Here is a 19,118-nt window from a genome sequence, read left to right as displayed (position 1 = left end):
GGTAATCCCATAATTTTTGTCCCTGGTAAATCGATTAGATTGTAAAAAGCTTGTCACGGAAAATACCCCACCTTCGTAAAATTTTCCTGACAATTCCCCCCCCCCCTAAAAAATTTCTCCATATGTGAAATAACAGTTGTATTTTTGATTTAATAGTATTGAAAAATAAGTTTAGGATTGTTAACTTGCCCGTCTTGGACGTTGACTTGGGCGTTGTTTAATAATTAATATCCAGAAAATGTGAATAATGCGAGAAAAAATATTTGAAGGATAAATAGGGTCTTCGGGGGGTGGGGGCTAAAAAAATATTATACCTAAAAAGTTCGTGATTATGTACTCAGAAACTTCTTAAAGTTTCTTTGCGGTCGAATGAACAGTGTAATAATACATACTGGATACAGAGACAGGTATAAATTTGATTTTATTTATTTGTTGTGGTTGTAACGCGTTTTTCTATTTCTATTTGATCTTTCATAAATCCTTAGAGCCAAGGCTTTAATATTTAGTTTACTATGTTCTTTTTTCAGTCATTGAAAGGAAGTTTAGGACAAGAAACGAAAAGGGCGGCTGATTCACGGCCCTCAGTAGCATCGAAGATTTTCGCCAAACATGATGTGATCGAAACTTCTCACCATTTGTATGCTGGGAAAATAGATTTGCACTTCTGTGATGATCCAGGAGGTATGCTTTTTCCTGAAAAATATGGTTTTAGACTTACGTTCTGGTTCTAAACTAATACTAGAAACTCATCGCTTTGTTAACTGACCGAGGCCGACTTACTGGTAAGCCCTCTTTGTACATCTGATCTTGCTTAATTCCTCTGGTTTGGCTGACCACCAAATGGGCTTCGTAAATTAGCTTTTCATTAAAGCACATTGATCTTTCAATAAAGCCATTCCAACCATTGTTGTCATCACAAAAAATGGGAAGGTTTTATTTGGGTGGTTTCGAAACTATGAAGCCTTTAGAGCAATAACACATTTTGTCGATGTTGCAACGTCAAACCGTGAAAAAAAAGCAAAACTAGTTAAAAAATTTGACAACGCTGTTCGTCCGAAATATCCAAACAATAATCTTTTGATTTCCTAATATAACCACACCTTCAAAGGAATTTACATCTTCTGAAGCTGTTAATGCTTTACCTTTTAAGGTTAGGCCTTCCTGTTTTTACCCACGTTACTTTTTCTCAAATTGGTGCCCGCTACCACCAAGAACTGCGTATAGAGTTCCTTTTAATTAAAAAGTTAATTTCCATTTTTTTTTAGATGTGCATGGTTGTGTAAGTTTCCACTGATCTGAACCAATTTAAAGAATCAGATTTCATTTTTAGCGTCATTGGCTCGCATCCCAAACGTAAAAAACCCAAACAAGGTTCGGGTTTGTTGGTTTTTTGTCTCAAAACCCAAAGATTTAAAGCTATATTTATTGTTGGAGCCGGGCTTGATCTGATTTTTTTTGCCGGGCAATTCACAATCGCCTGCTGAAAAAACAAACTTAAATCATGTAAGATACGGCCGATGTGATCAGCTGAAAACCTCTTAGTCGTGTCGGCTACTATTTTTCCGAAAAAATTGTCACGATTAAATTTTTTCTTAATGAAAAAAAAAAAAAAAAATGGTTGTTAGAGAAGATAAACTGTCAACAAGATATTTGTCAACATGATTAATTTTAAGTAAGATACATTGAATTGAAGGAACAGCAAGGAAGCAATACCTGTCTACTTGAATTTTAAGTCAGTTCTTTTGGAGTCAATTCCATTGTTGAGGGGATGAAGTCAACATTGCAGGAATGAAAATATGATATTTAATATTTTATATAATATTTTCAAAATTACAGGAATGAAAACATAATGTTTTTTATTGTTAAATTGAAATTTCTCTTTTCTTTGTCAGAATTACAGAAAACACTCAAAATATACAAATTAAGATTGTTCCATCAGAACATCTTATTCTAAGTCAGTTCTATTGGAGTCAATTCTGGTGTTGAGGGGATGAAGTCAACATTGCAGGAATGAAAATATAATATTTAATATAATTCTTAATATTTTACATAATATTTCAAAATTACAGGAATGAAAACATAATGTTTTTTTTATTGTTTAATTGAAATTTCTCTTTTCTTTGTCAGAATTACAGAAAACACTCAAAATATACAAATTAAGATTGTTCCATCAGAACATCTTATTCTAAGTCAGTTCTATTGGAGCCAATTCCACTGTTGAGGGGATGAAGTCAACATTGCAGGAATGAAATATAATATTTAATATGATATTTAATATTTTATATAATATTTCAAAATTACAGGAATGAAAACATAATGTTTTTTTTATTGTTTAATTGAAATTTCTCTTTTCTTTGTCAGAATTACAGAAAACACTCAAAATATACAAATTAAGATTGTTCCATCAGAACATCTTATTCTAAGTCAGTTCTATTGGAGCCAATTCCACTGTTGAGGGGATGAAGTCAACATTGCAGGAATGAAATATAATATTTAATATGATATTTAATATTTTATATAATATTTCAAAATTACAGGAATGAAAACATAATGTTTTTTTTATTGTTTAATTGAAATTTCTCTTTTCTTTGTCAGAATTACAGAAAACACTCAAAATATACAAATTAAGATTGTTCCATCAGAACATCTTATTCTAAGTCAGTTCTATTGGAGTCAATTCCGCTGTTGAGGGGATGAAGTCAACATTGCAGGAATGAAAATATAATATTTAATATAATATTTAATGTTTTATATAATATTTTCAAAATTATAGGAATGAAAACATAATGTTTTTTATTGTTTAATTGAAATTTCTCTTTTCTTTTTCAGAATTACAGAAAACACTCACAATATACAAATAAGATTGTTGCACCAGAATCTCAAAAGTTTTGCGAAGCATTTGATAAGCAATAAATGAATCTATAGACACATTAGAATTATTTATAGTTAATGCTAGTATATTTGATTTATGATGAAAACTTTTTACAGCTTTGACACAAAGTCAATATCAAATTTAAACTTAATATTTTAATTTTTTCCTGTGATTTTTACGAGGGAAAGCGTATTTTCCGCTCGTTGGTTATCAAATACTGAACATAAATTTTGTCAGTAAAAAACTGGTTCACGATATTGAAAAAGAATTTGTATTTCAGCTGTTTCACTACCATGAAAGAGATTAATGAAATACATAAGTAAAATCAAACAGTTCGTGGAAACAAACTGTAAGTAAGGAGCGACCCGGCTCAATAGTAATCGAAACTCTAAAAGACGGAATTTTGATACCAATAGTTACATCAAAAAAATTGCATTTTAATACTGATTTAAAATATATAACTTTCATCAAGATTAGTCTTACCTATCAAAAGTTACGAGCCTGAGAAAATTGCTTATTTTAGAAAATAGCGAAAACACCCCCTAAAAGTCATACAATCTTAACGAAAATCACACCATCAGATTCGGTGTATCAGAGAACCTTATTTTAGAAGTTTCAAGCTCCTATCTACAAAAATGTGGAATTTCGCATTTTTTGCCAGAAGACAAATCACGGATGCGTGTTTATTTGTTGTTTTTTTTTTTTTTTTTTTTTTTCCCAGGGGTGATCGTATCGACCCAGTGGTCCTAGAATGTCGCGGGAGGGCTCATTCTTGTGTTTGTGCAAATTAAAAGTTCTAGTGTCCTTTTTAAGTGACCAAAAAAATTTGAGGACACCTAGGCCCCCTCCCACGCTCATTTTTTCCCCAAAGTCACTGGATCAAAATTTTGAGATGAAGCCATTTTATTCACCATATTCGAAAAACCTAATAACTATGTCTTTGGGGACGACTTACTACCCCGCAGTCCCCGTGGGAGGGGTTGCAAGTTACAAACTTTGACCTGTGTTTACATATAGTAATGGTTACTGGGAAGTGTACGGACGTTTTCAGGGGGATTTTTTTTGGTTTGGGAGGGAGAGTTGAGGTGAGGGGGGGAGTTACGTGGGAGGATCTATCCATGGAAAAACTTCTCACGGGGGAAGAGACTTTCAGTGAAGGGGGCGCAGGATTTTTTTGCATTATTTAAAAAAACAATGAAAAAATAAATATGAGAAGCTTTTTTCTACTGAAAGTCAGGAGCAGCATTAAAACTTAAAACGAGCAGAAATTATTGCGCATATGAGGGGTTTACCTCTTCGTAATACCTCGCTCTTTACGCTAAAATATTTTTAGTAATTTCAACTATTTATTCTACAGCCTTTGTGATTCAAGGGTCATTCTTAAGGAATTAGGACAGAATTTAAGCTTTAGTGTAAAGAGCGAGGTATCGACGAGGGCCGAATTCCCTCATATACGCAATAAAAATATACGAATATAGAAGTTCGTTACGTAAGTTAATTCGTAAAATACTTATATTTTTTAAGAATGAAAATGTTCGTAAAACAATTAAAAGTTCTAGTTGCCTTTTTAAGTAATCAAAAATCGGAGGGCAACTAGGCTTCCTCCCTCTCTCCTTTTTTCTCAAAATCTTCCGATTACAACTATGAGAAAGCCATTTAGCCAAAAAGAAAATTAATATGCAAATTTCGTTTTAATTATTTATGTGCGGAGAGCCAAAATCAAAACATGCATGAATTAAAAAACGTCCAGAAATGAAATAAAAAACAAGTTTTTTTTAAATGAAAGTAAGGAGCGAAATTAAAACTTAAAACGAACAGAAATTACTCCGTATATAAAAAGGGCTTTTCCTCCTCAACGCCCCGCTCTTTACGCTAAAGTGTTTTACTGTTTTAAAAAGTAGAGTTAAGAGAAAGAGTCAAAATTTAGCGTAAAGAGGGAGGCGTTGAGGAGGAAAAACCCTTTTCATATACGGAGTAATTTCTGTTCGTTTTAAGTTTTAATGTCGCTCCTTACTTTCATTTAAAAAAGACTTGTTTTTTTTATTTAATACATAAGTAAAATCAAACAGTTCGTGGAAACAAACTGTAAGTAAGGAGCGACCCGGCTCAATAGTAACCGAAACTCTAAAAAACGGAATTTTTGTACCAACATATACATCTAAAGAATTGGATTTTTAGGCTGATTTCAAATATATAAGTTTCATCAAGTTTAGTCTTGCCCAACAAAAGTTACAATCCTGAGAATATTTGAGAATATTTATGCATTATTTAAAAAAACAATGAAAAAATAAACATGAGAAGCTTTTTTCTACTGAAAGTCAGGAGCAGCATTAAAACTTGAAACGAGCAGAAATTATTGCGGATATGAGGGGTTTACCTCTTCGTAATACCTCGCTGTTTACGCTAAAGTATTTTTAGTAATTTCAACTATTTATTCTACGGCCTTTGTGATTCAAGGGTCATTCTTAAGGAATTAGGATAGAATTTAAGCTTTAGTGTAAAGAGCGAGGTATCGACGAGGGGTGAACTCCCTCATATACGCAATAAAAATATACGAATATAGAAGTTCGTTACGTAAGTTAATTCGTAAGATACGTATATTTTTTACTAATGAAAATGTTCGTAAAACAATTAAAAGTTCTAGTTGCCTTTTTAAGTAATCAAAAAATCGGAGGGCAACTAGGCTTCCTCCCTCTCTCCTTTTAACTCAAAATCTTCCGGTTACAACTATGAGAAAGCCATTTAGCCAAAAAGATAATTAATATGCAAATTTCGTTTTAATTATTTATGTACGGAGAGCCAAGATCAAAACATGCATGAATTAAAAAACGTCCAGAAATTAAATAAAAAAACAAGTTTTTTTAAATGAAAGTAAGGAGCGACATTAAAACTTAAAACGAACAGAAATTACTCCGTATATGAAAAGGGCTTTTCCTCCTCAACGCCCCGCTCTTTACGCTAAAGTTTTTTACTGTTTCAAAAAGTGGAGTTAAGAGAAAGAGTCAAACTTTAGCCTAAAGAGGGAGGCGTTGAGGAGGAAAAGCCCTTTTCATATACGGAGTAATTTCTGTTCGTTTTAAGTTTTAATGTCGCTCCTTACTTTCATTAAAAAAAAAACTTGTTTTTTTTATTTAATACATAAGTAAAATCAAACAGTTCATGGAAACAAACTGTAAGTAAGGAGCGACCCGGCTCAATAATAACCGAAACTCTAAAAAACGGAATTTTTTTTACCAACATATACATCAAAAGAATTGGATTTTTAGGCTGATTTCAAATATATAAGTTTAGTCTTACCCAACAAAAGTTAAAATCCTGAGAATATTTACCTTATTTTTGAAAAAAAAGAGAAAATACCCCCTGAAAGTCATAGACTCTTAATGAAAATCACGCCATCAGATTCAGTATATCAGAGAACCCTACTGTAGAGCTACCTTCAGGCTCTGATCTGTAAAAAAATGTGGAATTTTTTATTTTTTGCCAGAAGAAAGATCACAGATGGGTGTTTATTTTATTTTATTTTTTTAGCCTGGGGTTATCATATTGACCCAGTGGTCCTAGAATGTTGCAAGAGGGCTCATTCGAACGGAAATTAAAAGTTATAATGCCATTTTTGAGCTCCCCCGATCAAAATTTTGAAGTAGCTGTTTTGTTCAGCATTGTCGAAAAATCTAATAACTATGCCTTGAGGATGACTTGTGAAGTTTGCTCATTGTTTACATATAGTATTGGCTATTGGGAATTATACAGACGTTTTCGGGGGGTATTTTTGTCTGGCGAGGGGGGTTGGAGGAGAAGGCTACGTAGGAGAATATTTCCATGGAGGAATTTTTCATAGGGGAAGGGAATTTTCCATGAAGGGGGCGCCGGATCTCCCAGGATTATTTGAAAAACGATCAAAAGTTAAATAAAAAAAGCAAGTTTCTTCAACTGAAAGTAAATAGCAACATTAAAACTTAAGACGAACAGAAATTATTATGTATATGAAGGGTTTTGCCCCCTTGTTAGTACCTCGCTCTTTACGCTAAAGTTCGAATTATTTTCCGATTCTTTGATAATGATCCCTGAATGACAAAGGCCTTTTAATTAAAATTAATAGCTTTCTTGAAAGTACTAAAAAATTTTAGCGTATTGACGGGGGGGGGGGTGAACGCCCTCATATGCGTAATAATTTCTGTTCGTTTTAAGTTTAAATGTTGCTCCTTACTTTTTATTGAAAAAACCTGTTTTTTATTTAATATTTTATAAGCAGACTGACGATTTTAGATTTGTTTTACTGAGCGAGGGATGAAGGAAGGGTATGGGCTAGATTTCTATACACAAGAATCTTTATTCAGTTATCAGTTCCTTGGCAATTGCAGTCAACCAATTACTTTCATCAATTCATAGTTAGATGTTTTCAAGTATTTCAGTCTATGACTTGATATTTTTATGTTTCAAAGAACTTGCCTTATAAGGTTATTTCAGTTAGGTTATCAGTTCAGGTAGATGAGCTACCCAATAAGATTATCTCAACGACAAAATGCATAAGATGCATCTTCTGCTCATTATAAGAAAGAATTTGCTATTATAGTATTCCCTTCACAAGAGGGCATAGTCAGGATGGCACGGAAAATTAATACAGGCGTTTACCTTCTGGTCAGTGCCAAAATCCAATTGGATTCCTACTAATTTGCCACATATGTTTGTTCTTTCTGTTGATATTAGTTTTAGCTATAATACTACTCCTATTACTATAAACTAGAATCGTAATTGTCCAAACGCTCAATACAGTTGCATACTATAAAAAAAAAGAATTTTGCAGAGACACTGGCTCCGAGAGCTAGAATAACCTTAGAAATATTGTTGAATCCCTTAAAACAGCTTGAAAGGACATTACAGAATAAATAACTGTTTATAATTAAGGGCTATAACTAATAACTAAGAACTCCACAGGAAAAATAATTGCTTGTTTTTAATAAACTCGGTAGGGGTTAAATTCAACATGATAAGCTGTAGCTGTCAAAAAAAGAAAGAAAAAAAGTGCAAACTTAATTTTCATTTACCCCGTACGATGCAACAGAATAACTGACGTTTATTTCGAGCATTTAGAGCCTAGAAGGGGACTAGGGTTAAACAGGAGTCTGGAAAGCAATGTGATGTTAGAATTCATATGCATTTAGTGGGGAAAGGAGGGGGGAATAAAATGTTTTTATCAAGAGGGTGGATCTCCGGGTTAAATCCCCCTTCAAAAAATGTGATAAAATTACGCATAAATACGCGCTTCTGGTCATTCAATGGCTAGAAAAGTACCTTTTCTGTAATTGACCCCCCTCTGCCACAGAAAAATCCTGGGCATGGGTATGCCTATAACTATTTCAAATCGATTTTTATAGAGTATGTCTTGATAGAAAGTCGAGACTAATTTGACATTTTCAATCTTACCCAAATGTCAGGGTCTAGTTACAGAAATTTGTGTTCAAATCCTGCTTAGGATTAGTAATACATTTTTATTTTTAGACGGTCGGTCATGTCATCCTAGTTTGAAAAGTGGTGCATCTCTTCAGTTCAACCTGTCCAAGTTTCAGCTAGATTACTACCCATACCATCTAGCGACAGGTGATAGAAATCATTGGTTGCGTTATCAAGACGGACCTGCTAATCAATGGCTTTACAAAGGACTGCAAGATCTAAGATCAAAAATATTTGAATATGTGGGCGTGTCAGGAAATGCAGAGAAGCAAAAGGTAACACGGAGTCAAGCCATGGGAACACCTCAAGAGACAGCGGTAGGTTTATCCCCTTTTAATCTTTACTTTTTTTGTGGTGGGACTGAAAAGAATAAAAATGGGGGAAATTTTAAGGAGAGGCGAATCGGGGCGAAAAAAGGAAATGATCTAAAACAGCTTTAGGGCTGAAACATTTGAAATTTACGTAGACTTAAGAGCTGAACTTTTAAGTAGACTTAAGTAATTTTAAGTAGATTTAAGTAGCTGACATTTTTAAAGTACACTCCTATCCACATTTCAAAGTGTTCCAACTTTCATCGCTACTATCTATATTGTTTTTTACTTATTATACTTCTATTTATTTTACATTTGTATTTCATATTTGTTATTTATGTTTTGTTTATAATAATAATGATAATAATAATAATTATTGTTACCCTCTGTACACAACAAAAATGAACTAAGTGTTCATTGCCTCGGAAGTGGAGCCCGAGTTGTGTTCATAAGAAAACAGCTTCGATTTTGGTAGCAGAAAAACGCCAATAGGAAGGAAGGAAAGTAATATTTGAGTCAGCAGTGCATTCTCATTTTTTAGATCCATGTTAAAGTCACCATAAATAAATACTGACTTGTTTGATGGCCGAACCCTATGAATGGATTTAGAAAGCGAAGCACAAGCTGTGGCAAATTTACGATAAGAGGACTCATTTCGGTAGTTCGTTGGCTTATATACACATCAAAATAAAAGTACCGAAATCAACTGAAATATATACATCGGAAGATTCAAAAAAAGAGCAACAAAATTTCTTATTCACTGCAATTGCTTGGCCGTCGGAAGGACGACCAGATGTCAGTTTGGTGGGCCCAAAAAAGAACAACTGGTCACGCGAGAGCTCTAGCTGTGAGACATTATAAGCACTTAGAAGGTCTTTGGCGATGCCGACAGTTTCGTACCCCCACAACTACTAAAAAGCCTTTCGAGAGATTCAAGCTTGTCATGAGCACCGTTAATATTTTGATAGAGTAAAAATACGACTGAGTTAGGAATCATCATCACTTAAAGATTAAACACGGACAGATGAATTAAATCTTCCTGAGGCCCTTTAAACGGGGAGGTGCTTCTCTAGCTCCGGACACATTAAGCTATTGCTACGATGATTCCCTCCACACTTAGCGCACTAAACAATCGGAACTGAACATGCTTATTCCTTAATAGTGTGATCACCACATTTATTACTCTTAACAGGGTTCTTACAATCCCTTGCGAAATGCCCAATTCCTTGGCAATTTAGGCACTGCTTGGCAATTTAAATTGATGTCCACTGCCAGCTGTGTGCTATTATGGTTATAAAAGTATTTTATTTATTTTTTATATTATAATTGAAGAATTCTCATATAATCTATGGATTGGCTTAAGCAAAATGGGCAAATAATAAATTAAAAAGGTGTAACTTGGTAATTACTATAGAATGCAACGATGGTATGTACTATACCATCGGTGTACATAGGTTTGGTTCTTAAAGGGGAGTGTGTATAAGGTCGTATCCAGGGTGAGAGGAGGTTTGGGGGTTTGTAACTTCCCCCATCCGAAATGTCTGTCCGACTCATAAAAACGTAAAAAAAATGAACATGACCAATTTTAATAAGTTTTTTAATATTTTTTTTTTTTATAAATACCCTCCCGAATATAATCTTTTTTTAGCCCTCTCCCCGGAGTAAATCCTGGATACGTCCCTTTGTGTATAATAAGTCGGAGTGATTTTTAAAATTTTTCTGTGGACTAGGTAAGATAGCCTTGTATATCTAAATAAGCCCCCAAGTCTTAAGTCATACTGGAAACTAAATTCCCTTATTACATAAAAAAGTAAATATTTATGTATAATAATCAATAAAAGTTTACATTTCAAGGTGCCCAGACAAGGCGATGAGGGCCCTTCTATTCAGAGTCCAACAGAGGAATTGAAGAAAAACAATTTGCGTTCCGCCATTGATAGTCACTTGAGAAAACTGATGTCATCTTCCGTTGTTATGCGGATACATGACATTTCAGTTCATAGAATTGCGTTGCCTGGTTCCAAGGGTGTACCCAAAGAGTTTTTCACAGGTGAGTTAGTCTCTGTTTCTGTCGTAAATGAACGTATGTTGTTACTATCACAAGACCCGACCTGCCGTCCGAATCTAGCAGTAGCTATTTGCGATCTTGCCTAAATAAAATGAGGGCCATGAAAAAACCCACGAAACGATCTTTTTGCTAGACAACGGGCCCGTAGGGTAACTTTGGAGCCAAAAGAATAGCCAGAGGCTATTAATGTCTGAAATATACATATAAAAAAGACGGAAATGTGGCGTCTTAATAAAAATTCGTGAGGGCTCAAGACCCAAGCTACCGACCGAAGGGAGTGGAGTGAGACGACGTCAGGCTTCATTTGTGATGCTTCATATTTAATCCTTTAGCTAGCCGGCCATTTTTTGACTGTTTCACTGATTTCACTAACGTCCATTAAAATGTCCACTGTAAATGGCAAAAACAAAAATCCAAGGAAGAAACTCAAGAAACACACCAAGGATATTCAATTTAGATCACTAATTTTCACCTTTTTCAATTTTTGTTCACAAAATTTTTGCTTTTTCAATTTTTGTTCACGCAACTTTAGTTCAAATAGCACTCCCCTGAATACGACCCCTTACACAACATCGGTTCAACGGCCACCCTCCCAAAAAAGTAGAAAATATTAGAAGGGATAGTAAATTACATACGGTACAACAATAGAAAGTGGTAACCAATCAATCAATCAATCATTTTATTAATACTAAAGACTATTACAAACGTAAAAAAGTTATTAGGCCCAAGAAGCTTTGCTTGTTAATTGACCATACAACACAATAATAGAACACTAAAAGAACCATAAATAATACCCTAAATCAAACAATACATATGAAATGAAGATGTGGAAGAATAAACACTAGCATACAGTAAAAAAAAAAAAACTTGTAGTAATTATAATGATAGAAATAAGTAGAAACCAAGAAAGTAGAGAAACAGGAAAGACGAAGTTGACATTAGAACGTAAGAAAAAAAAAAGGAAAAAAAAGACAAATAAACATGGACATTAAAAGTTAAGAAGATTCCTGAAAACAATTTTAAAAAGAATAAGAGAGAGATGTATCAATTAGGAAAGAATTCCAAAAAGGAGAAACACAACAGGAAAGAGAAAACAAGAGAAATAAAAACAAAGGAGAGAAAGAGAGAAATTACTAAACTGGAAAGACCCGACGAAAAACTGCCTTTGCAGAAAGAAATAGAGGGACATCCGGAGGGATGGAGTTCCATAATAGAATTGATTGATATATAGGAGACCTCTGGGTTGCTGTAGATGATTGTTTTGGTAAAATAAATCGTCGAGAAGAACTACGTAAAAAAGAAGAGCACCTACCTGAGCCTGTCCGAGAAAAACATTGCTGCTGGGGCGGTGGAAGTGTACCTAGAAAAGCAAAATGCGCTAAATAAAGATTACTTTTACGTACGATACGATCCAGTGAAACTATTCCAGTATCATTATAAAGATCAGAGGGAGGGTAAAGCCGAGGGAGAAGAAAACTAGCCTTCACTACCCTATTTTGGGTTCTTTGAAGTGAACAGAGAAGAGATTTATTAGTATTACCCCAGACAGAGCAGCAATAAGAAAGGTAGGGATAAATAAAAGCATAATAAAGAGAAACCATGACATCAAGAAGAAGAAATGAGTTAACCCGGTGCAATATTGAAGACTGGCAGAGGATTAAGGAACGGGTGTGAGTTATATGCGGTTTTGAAAGAAAGAATACAGTCAAAATACACACCAAGAAATTTAACCATAGTAGCTTGTGGTATAATATCGTTCCCAGAAGTCAGGATGATTGGCTCATGTACTTCTCTCATACGGTAAGGGGTCCTGAAATTGACAATGGCACTCTTTCGGCTGTTAAGAGCCATACCATTTGGCCAGCACCAATCCTTTACTTTATCAAGAAGACCTCGAGCTATAGAAGTGGCGGATGGCAGGTCCACTGCAGCATTGAAAAAGTTACTGTCATCAGCAAAAAGAACAGGGTGAACATGGGGATGAAGACCATCAACGATATCATTAATGTAAATCAGAAACAAAAGTGGTCCAGACACAGAGCCCTGTGGGACACCTTCCAATATTGGCAAAATAGAGGAAGAAATACCATTAACAGAAACATACTGAGATCTCCCTGGCAGATAAGACCTTAATCAGTCTAGTGGGCTCCATGTACTCCAAATAAAGATAGTTTAGACAAAAGAACAGAGTGGTCAACTATATCAAAGGCCTTTGAAAAGTCAAGAAATAGACCCAAAACACACAAGGCCTTGTCCAGATTAACGCGCACAAACTCTGTTGCATCTGAAAGTGCATACAAGGAAGAGAAAGAGGGACGAAAGCCATACTGATGATTAATTATGAGAGATTTTCCAGCAGTGGTATTAGTGCTAAATACGAATGAAGAGAGTCTACGATACACTACTTTTTCAACAACCTTAGAGATGACGGGAAGAAGATAAATAGGTCTGTAGTTTGAAATTAGAGATGAATCACCTTTTTTAGGCAAAGGTACAACAGAAGCAACTGTAAATAAATGAAGAAAAATACCCGAAGAAAGAGAGAGGTTAGTTAGATGTGAGATGGGGTTAGAAACAAACTGACTAATTTTTTTAAGGACATTATTACTCAAACCAAAACTATCAACTGAACAACTGCTTGGAAGCTGAGTAATAATACTAGAAATCTCAGTAGCACTGCATGGGGAAAGAAAAAAGACTTCAGCCAAGGGAAAACAACTTACTCTACTCTGGGGTAGAATAAGAACAGAAGGAAGTGTGGTAAAAATATGAATTGAAGGCACTCGCTAAGGATTTTTTGTCCACAATAGAGCCATCAGCTTTCCTATAAAGACATGGGGAAGACTGTTTGAGTTTCTTGCGGGAAAGAGCCTCATTAACTACAATCCAAACCTTGTGCAAATTCCCGTTACACTCATTAATTCGACGCCAAAAATACAGCTTTTTTGCAGCACGAACTGAAGAAGTGAGCACATTTTTATAATGTTTATACTTTAAAATATCATCCTGTGTCTTAGTTTTACATGCAGCCTTGAACAAAGACGCCTTCATATGTGTTGCATCGATCAGACCTCTAGACATCCATGGGCATTTGGGTGTAGAATTCCTTGGCCTCTTTTTAAGAGGAAAATGCTTATCCAACAGAGTTCCCATACGACATAAAAATAATCTAGTTGCACATTCAACATCATTAGGTTCTAGAACACTACACCAATCATTACTCTGAAGACTATGTGTTAAATTAGAAATTCCTTTATCTGTAAAAGTTCTAAAATAAGACTCGCCTTTTTCATCCACAGTAATCTCTGTTTTAGGCACAGATAGTGATAGATAAATAGGGAAGTGATCAGAAAGATCAGTGAAAACAAGACCAGAAGTGAACTTCAAATTAGGAGAATGAAAAATGAAAATATTATCTATTAAAGTGGCAGAAGTTCTTGTAGGGTCAACACGAGAAGGAAAAAAATTGATTGGAGTAGTCCAGAAGAAGAAAGTACATCAAAAAGATGGTCACATTCATCACTTGATCCAACATTTACTATATTACAATTAAAATCTCCCAAAACACAACCATGACCAAACAGGTGATGTCTCCCATTCGATGTCACAAACCTTACTAATAAAGATCATAGTTTACATATAATGTGAAAAATACCCTGGAGACAGACGGATAAGAAGATGGGAGATAAATAAGATAGATAAGGAGTGCATTGGAAATCAAGTGCATAAGACAAATATTAAACTTGAAAATATGTTGCCATTGGAGCATAAATATAGAAGCGCTATTGTTTTTTTTTTTTTTTTCACGCTTCGTTTTAAAACGAAGCCTGGTGATGAACTTCTAAATAATTTTAACCATTTAATCATTTGAATCATTTATTCTAATTATTTTATTTTAGCTAATTTTTTTTTATTTTGTCTTTCATTCATTTATTTTTTTTTTTTACTTTAAGTATTTAATTTATTTGTATGCAAACAAGGAGAAATACTTCTGTTTTTTTTTTGTTTTAAGAGCTTTGCCATCCTTCCTTAATTTATTCCTTCTCTCAAAAAGTTTCATGGGCTAGCTGGCCTATACTACTTTAAACATAATCCTTATCTATATATTATCATATGCTTGTAGCTACACTTAAAGTTGGTGTGTATACAAAATTTTTAACTATTCTAGGAGATAGAGTCAAGTTTGCAACAGATTCCGATGCTCCTCTGGTACACTTCGAATACACTCAATATTTTTACGCAGGAGGAATTAATTTTCCATGTGAGTATGTTCCTTGAGCTGTTTATTCTAGGCTTTGGCTGTAGATAGACTCTTGTAAGTATTCAACTTCAAAACGCGCTACTGCACTGAAGGGGGAAAGGGAAGGATTTGGACCTAAAATTTCTCCTATGACGGTAGTCTATGCTATGTATTTATATTTAATTTTCTCGAATCAATAAATTCTTATAATTCAAGTACCATATGGAAGTTTTAGCATATTGAGTTTGGAATAACTTTGAAAATTTTATCCAGTTTCCTACTTTAGCAGCAATTGAGGTTCGATTCCACAGAGCGAGCCTGAGGAACGGCTACCATACCCAAGAGAGGCAGCAGGTGCGCAAATTACTGATTCCCAGAATGGGGAAGGATTGTAATTTTGTGCATGGAAACCTTATAAGCAATAAAAAATAAGGGGTTTTGCTGGTCAAGCCCCTTAAATATCCCCCTGAAGCCTCTCAGTAAACTCTGCTAAAACTTGACTTTTGAGAATCTCAATCTTGTTTTTAACTTGCCGTGTAAAAACCTGTGCAAAAAAGGATTCAAGCAATTTTGAGTAAGATGAAGAATTACATGGCCTACGGCATGCAACTTGACCTATTTTATAGAAGAATCAGATGGCCTACAATGGCCTATTTCTGTAAGGCTGTAGGCAAATACAAATGCCTCATATTATACATTTGTGAAATTTTTAAATATCAGTAATCATTATTAATAATCCCCATATTTTAGGTATTTTTTAACAAAATCATAAAACGGATATTCTGTTCAGTAAAAAATTACCAATAATAGTATCAATTTAATTAGTTGTGAGAATTGAAACATTCATGTGCAATATTAATTGTGATAATGTTGTAGTTGTCATGCTGTTGTTGTCTGGAATTTTCATATCTCATAGAACCCTTTCCTGAGGTGCTCTCAAAGTGAAGATCCACGAGCAAAATATGTTCAATTCAGACTTTTATCATTATTTTACTCTCCCTCCCCCCTTAGAGAACAACTTAGAAAACAGATTTTGGGAAAAATGTAAGAATATTAAATTTTTAAATGCGGCTTTTAGGGATGAAAGCTATAATGTATTGTCTTATCATCTTTATATCTTTATGTATCTTCCCAGTCTTCATTCATATACCTATTTAATATAGTTTGGTTAACGAGTAGATGATAGATTTTGCGGGATTAATTGGTCAGACCCAAAAGGCCGACCTCTTATTTTTCCAAAAAGGAATTAGAAAATGAGAGAATAGTCTGTAGTAGACCTTAAAATGAAAAAAAAATGAAAAATAGTAGTCGCATTCCATTATTCACTGGTTGAGATTATTCACCTTTTCTTGTCCTTCGTTTCTGTTTCTTGTTTTGTCTCCTTTGCAAAGACAAGTTCGCCTGTGATATATGATGAAATAAAAAAAAGTTTTTTTTTTTTTTCAACTGGGATTAAGGAGCAACATTAAAACTTAAAACGTATTTCGTATATAACGAAAGTTGGCCTTTTTCGATCCTCGCTCATAACGCTAAGGTCTTAAAGTTCTTTAAAAATACTTCTTATTCAAATTCATTGTCCCTTATGTTTGAGCAGTCTTTTTTGAAGGATTGTAACAAGAAGTCAACCTTAAGCGTAAAGAGCGAGGGTTAAGGAAGGGGCAGCCCCCCTAACATAGGGAATAGTTTCTGTTTATTTTAAGTTTTAGTGTTGCTCATTACTTTAGTTGTAAAAAACTTATTTATTTTATTTTATTTCTGACTGTTTTCAAACCTTACCAGGCAATCCCCTTCCACCTGTGTAAAATTCCGTTCGAAAAGTTGCCTCCCTACAGAAAAGTTTCTCTATCAAAAATAACCCCTTTCTCTCCCCTTCTCTCTCTCTCTCTCTCTCTCTCTCTCTCTCTCTCTCTCTCTCTCTCTCTCTCTCTCTCTCTCTCTCTCTCTCTCTTTCTCTCTCTCTCTCTCTCTCTCTCTCTCTCTCTCTCTCTCTCTTTCTCACTTTCTCACATTCTTTCTTTTTTCTCATATTATTGTGTTTGTTTAGTAGTAGCTAAGTTTTTATCCTTAAAAGTTTTTTTCATGTTTACTTGACCTTGCTTAAGTTTCTGTGCTTGAAAAATCTTAAACATGGCAAGTCAGAAAGTTTTATATTTTCTTTTAGTACCGCCGCCGAAGATATTCATGTTTGTGACCCCTTCTAGAGTCCACTTCCATATCCCGACAATACTCTGGCTGAACTCTTTTGGATTAGCTCTAGTCAATTCCTTGCCAAAAAATGTTGTTGAACCTTCAATTAGTTATGTGGATGTCAGAATGGAAGCTCTTATGTTTACTGTAAGTTTTCATCTATTCAGATTTGAAGGTATGGACCGCACCACCGTGGGTGTGGATTGTCAAAGGCTGAAAATATAGAACTTGATCTGTTGGTAGTGATGCTTGTTTGAGGGTAAATATTTGGTCAACTCATATACTAATTTAAGGAATAGTTATGATAGTTTCGACATTGAAGTGAAACAGGGTATGTTACGATACTGCAAAATCCATTGAGGGTTATGGACTTGTCAAAAGGTAATACCCGCCTAATGTAGATAATCAGTTCTCAAAGTGGGCACTTTCGTATCCTAGAGAGCACTTGAGACTCTTTGACTGGATGATGCCAATTATTGACTGAAAGGTTTGCGACGTAGCAATCTGACAGAAAATGTTTTATTTCAAGAATAAAGACCAATATTTTATCAATGAAGAGTTAAATATGACAGATAGCAAAGATTACGGGTAACTTATAAGATTAGAAACTGGCACTAGTGTTGGCAAAAACCGCCAACGCCATATAGCGTATGGTGTCTTTTGGCATTTTTTTCAAGCTTATCAGAAACTTATTACTATCCTAATTTTTGCAATTACACTGATTAGAGTATCATATATTTATTTTTATTACTACACTAAAAAAAAAAAAAAAAAAAAAAAAAAATGCAAATGAACCGCCAAACGCTAGATGCCGTTGATAGTTTTTTTTTGCCGAAGATGATGAGTATTCTTCTTTTAGTTTTAGTGTTTAGTTTATGGTTTGTTTTTTGTGTTGTCCTGTAGACTTTTATCTGTATTTTTTATTTGTTTATCATCACTGAAGACGGTGGCACAAAACAGTTTAAAAAGGTTTGCTTTCCTTTGAATGTGCGCTTTCTTCAACAATCAACAGATTGTTAATTTTTGAATTTTTACGAATGAGAAAAGTTTTAACTAATTAACTAAAATTTAAGTAATTAATTTTGTTTATTTGTTGTCATGGTTCAACGTGGTAACACTAACAAAGGTGATACTAAATACTTTTTAGCTTTGAAATAAACATAATAAAAGGTGTTAGAAAATTGTAGTTTTCAGGTTTTATTAGACCTACGATGGGTCCAGAGGCAAAAATGTCTCTTATTTTCATGTCGTTGGTTCTTTAAGGCTAGTTTAAAAACAATTTTTGAGATTCAGAGTCCAAATCCTAAAAGGCGTATTTACCAAATTTTCATCAAATTGATCACTCAATGCTACTTTCATCAGAATATTTAGAAAACACTTATACAAACATGCCAAAAGAAAAAGGGCAAAAAGAAACTAAACAAACATATACATATACTCGTTTTTTATTATTAAAAAAAAGTCACTTACGTGAAATAAGAACAATAAAGGCCCTTAAAATTGGCTTTTGAGGGACACCCTGGTCAATACTCGATGGTGAGCGAAAAAGTGGATCAACAGAAATTGTAATCATTGTGCAATAATTGTGTAATTAATAATTTTTATTAATAATAATTAATAATTGTGTAATTAATGTGTAATAAATGTGTAATCATTGTAATTAGTTTTATTAATGTATGATAATTATATGTTTATTAAATATATAATTATTTTCCAGAATTAAGGCTATAAACGAATTTTATCAAACTCACGACCTATCGTGAGTTCACGATATGGAGCTTTGTCAGTTTCTGTTTATCAGTGCATAAACAGAAAAAATTGAGACCATATAAAAGAGGCCTTAAGTATAATATACAGTGAAGGCAAGTTCCCTACACCTTCTTCCTGCAATGTTCAAATAATCAAGCCGGTAGGGTCGGGTGGCAGGGGGATAGAAACTGCGCGTTGGATGGGGTAACTTATTTTCATTTACTATTATATGGATTGAAT

General features: G+C 34.1%; 1 protein-coding gene across 1 annotated transcript in view; it reads left to right on the top strand.

Moving 5' to 3' along the window:
• The window catches only part of LOC136043830 (bridge-like lipid transfer protein family member 3B), a 74,343-nt gene that overhangs the window by 32,124 nt on the left and 23,101 nt on the right, over positions 1–19,118 (top strand). Inside the window, exons 6-10 of the mRNA XM_065728762.1 lie at positions 528–681; positions 8,372–8,640; positions 10,489–10,684; positions 14,871–14,963; positions 17,104–17,276. Of these exons, the coding sequence (XP_065584834.1) occupies positions 528–681; positions 8,372–8,640; positions 10,489–10,684; positions 14,871–14,963; positions 17,104–17,276 (885 nt within the window). The remainder of the gene's footprint in view (positions 1–527; positions 682–8,371; positions 8,641–10,488; positions 10,685–14,870; positions 14,964–17,103; positions 17,277–19,118) is intronic.

The sequence above is a fragment of the Artemia franciscana genome, chromosome 2, assembly GCF_032884065.1.
Source record: "Artemia franciscana chromosome 2, ASM3288406v1, whole genome shotgun sequence".
NCBI classification, from domain to species: domain Eukaryota; kingdom Metazoa; phylum Arthropoda; class Branchiopoda; order Anostraca; family Artemiidae; genus Artemia; species Artemia franciscana.
Note: the sequence above shows the minus strand (reverse complement) of the source record. Positions and strands in the feature narration are given on the sequence as shown.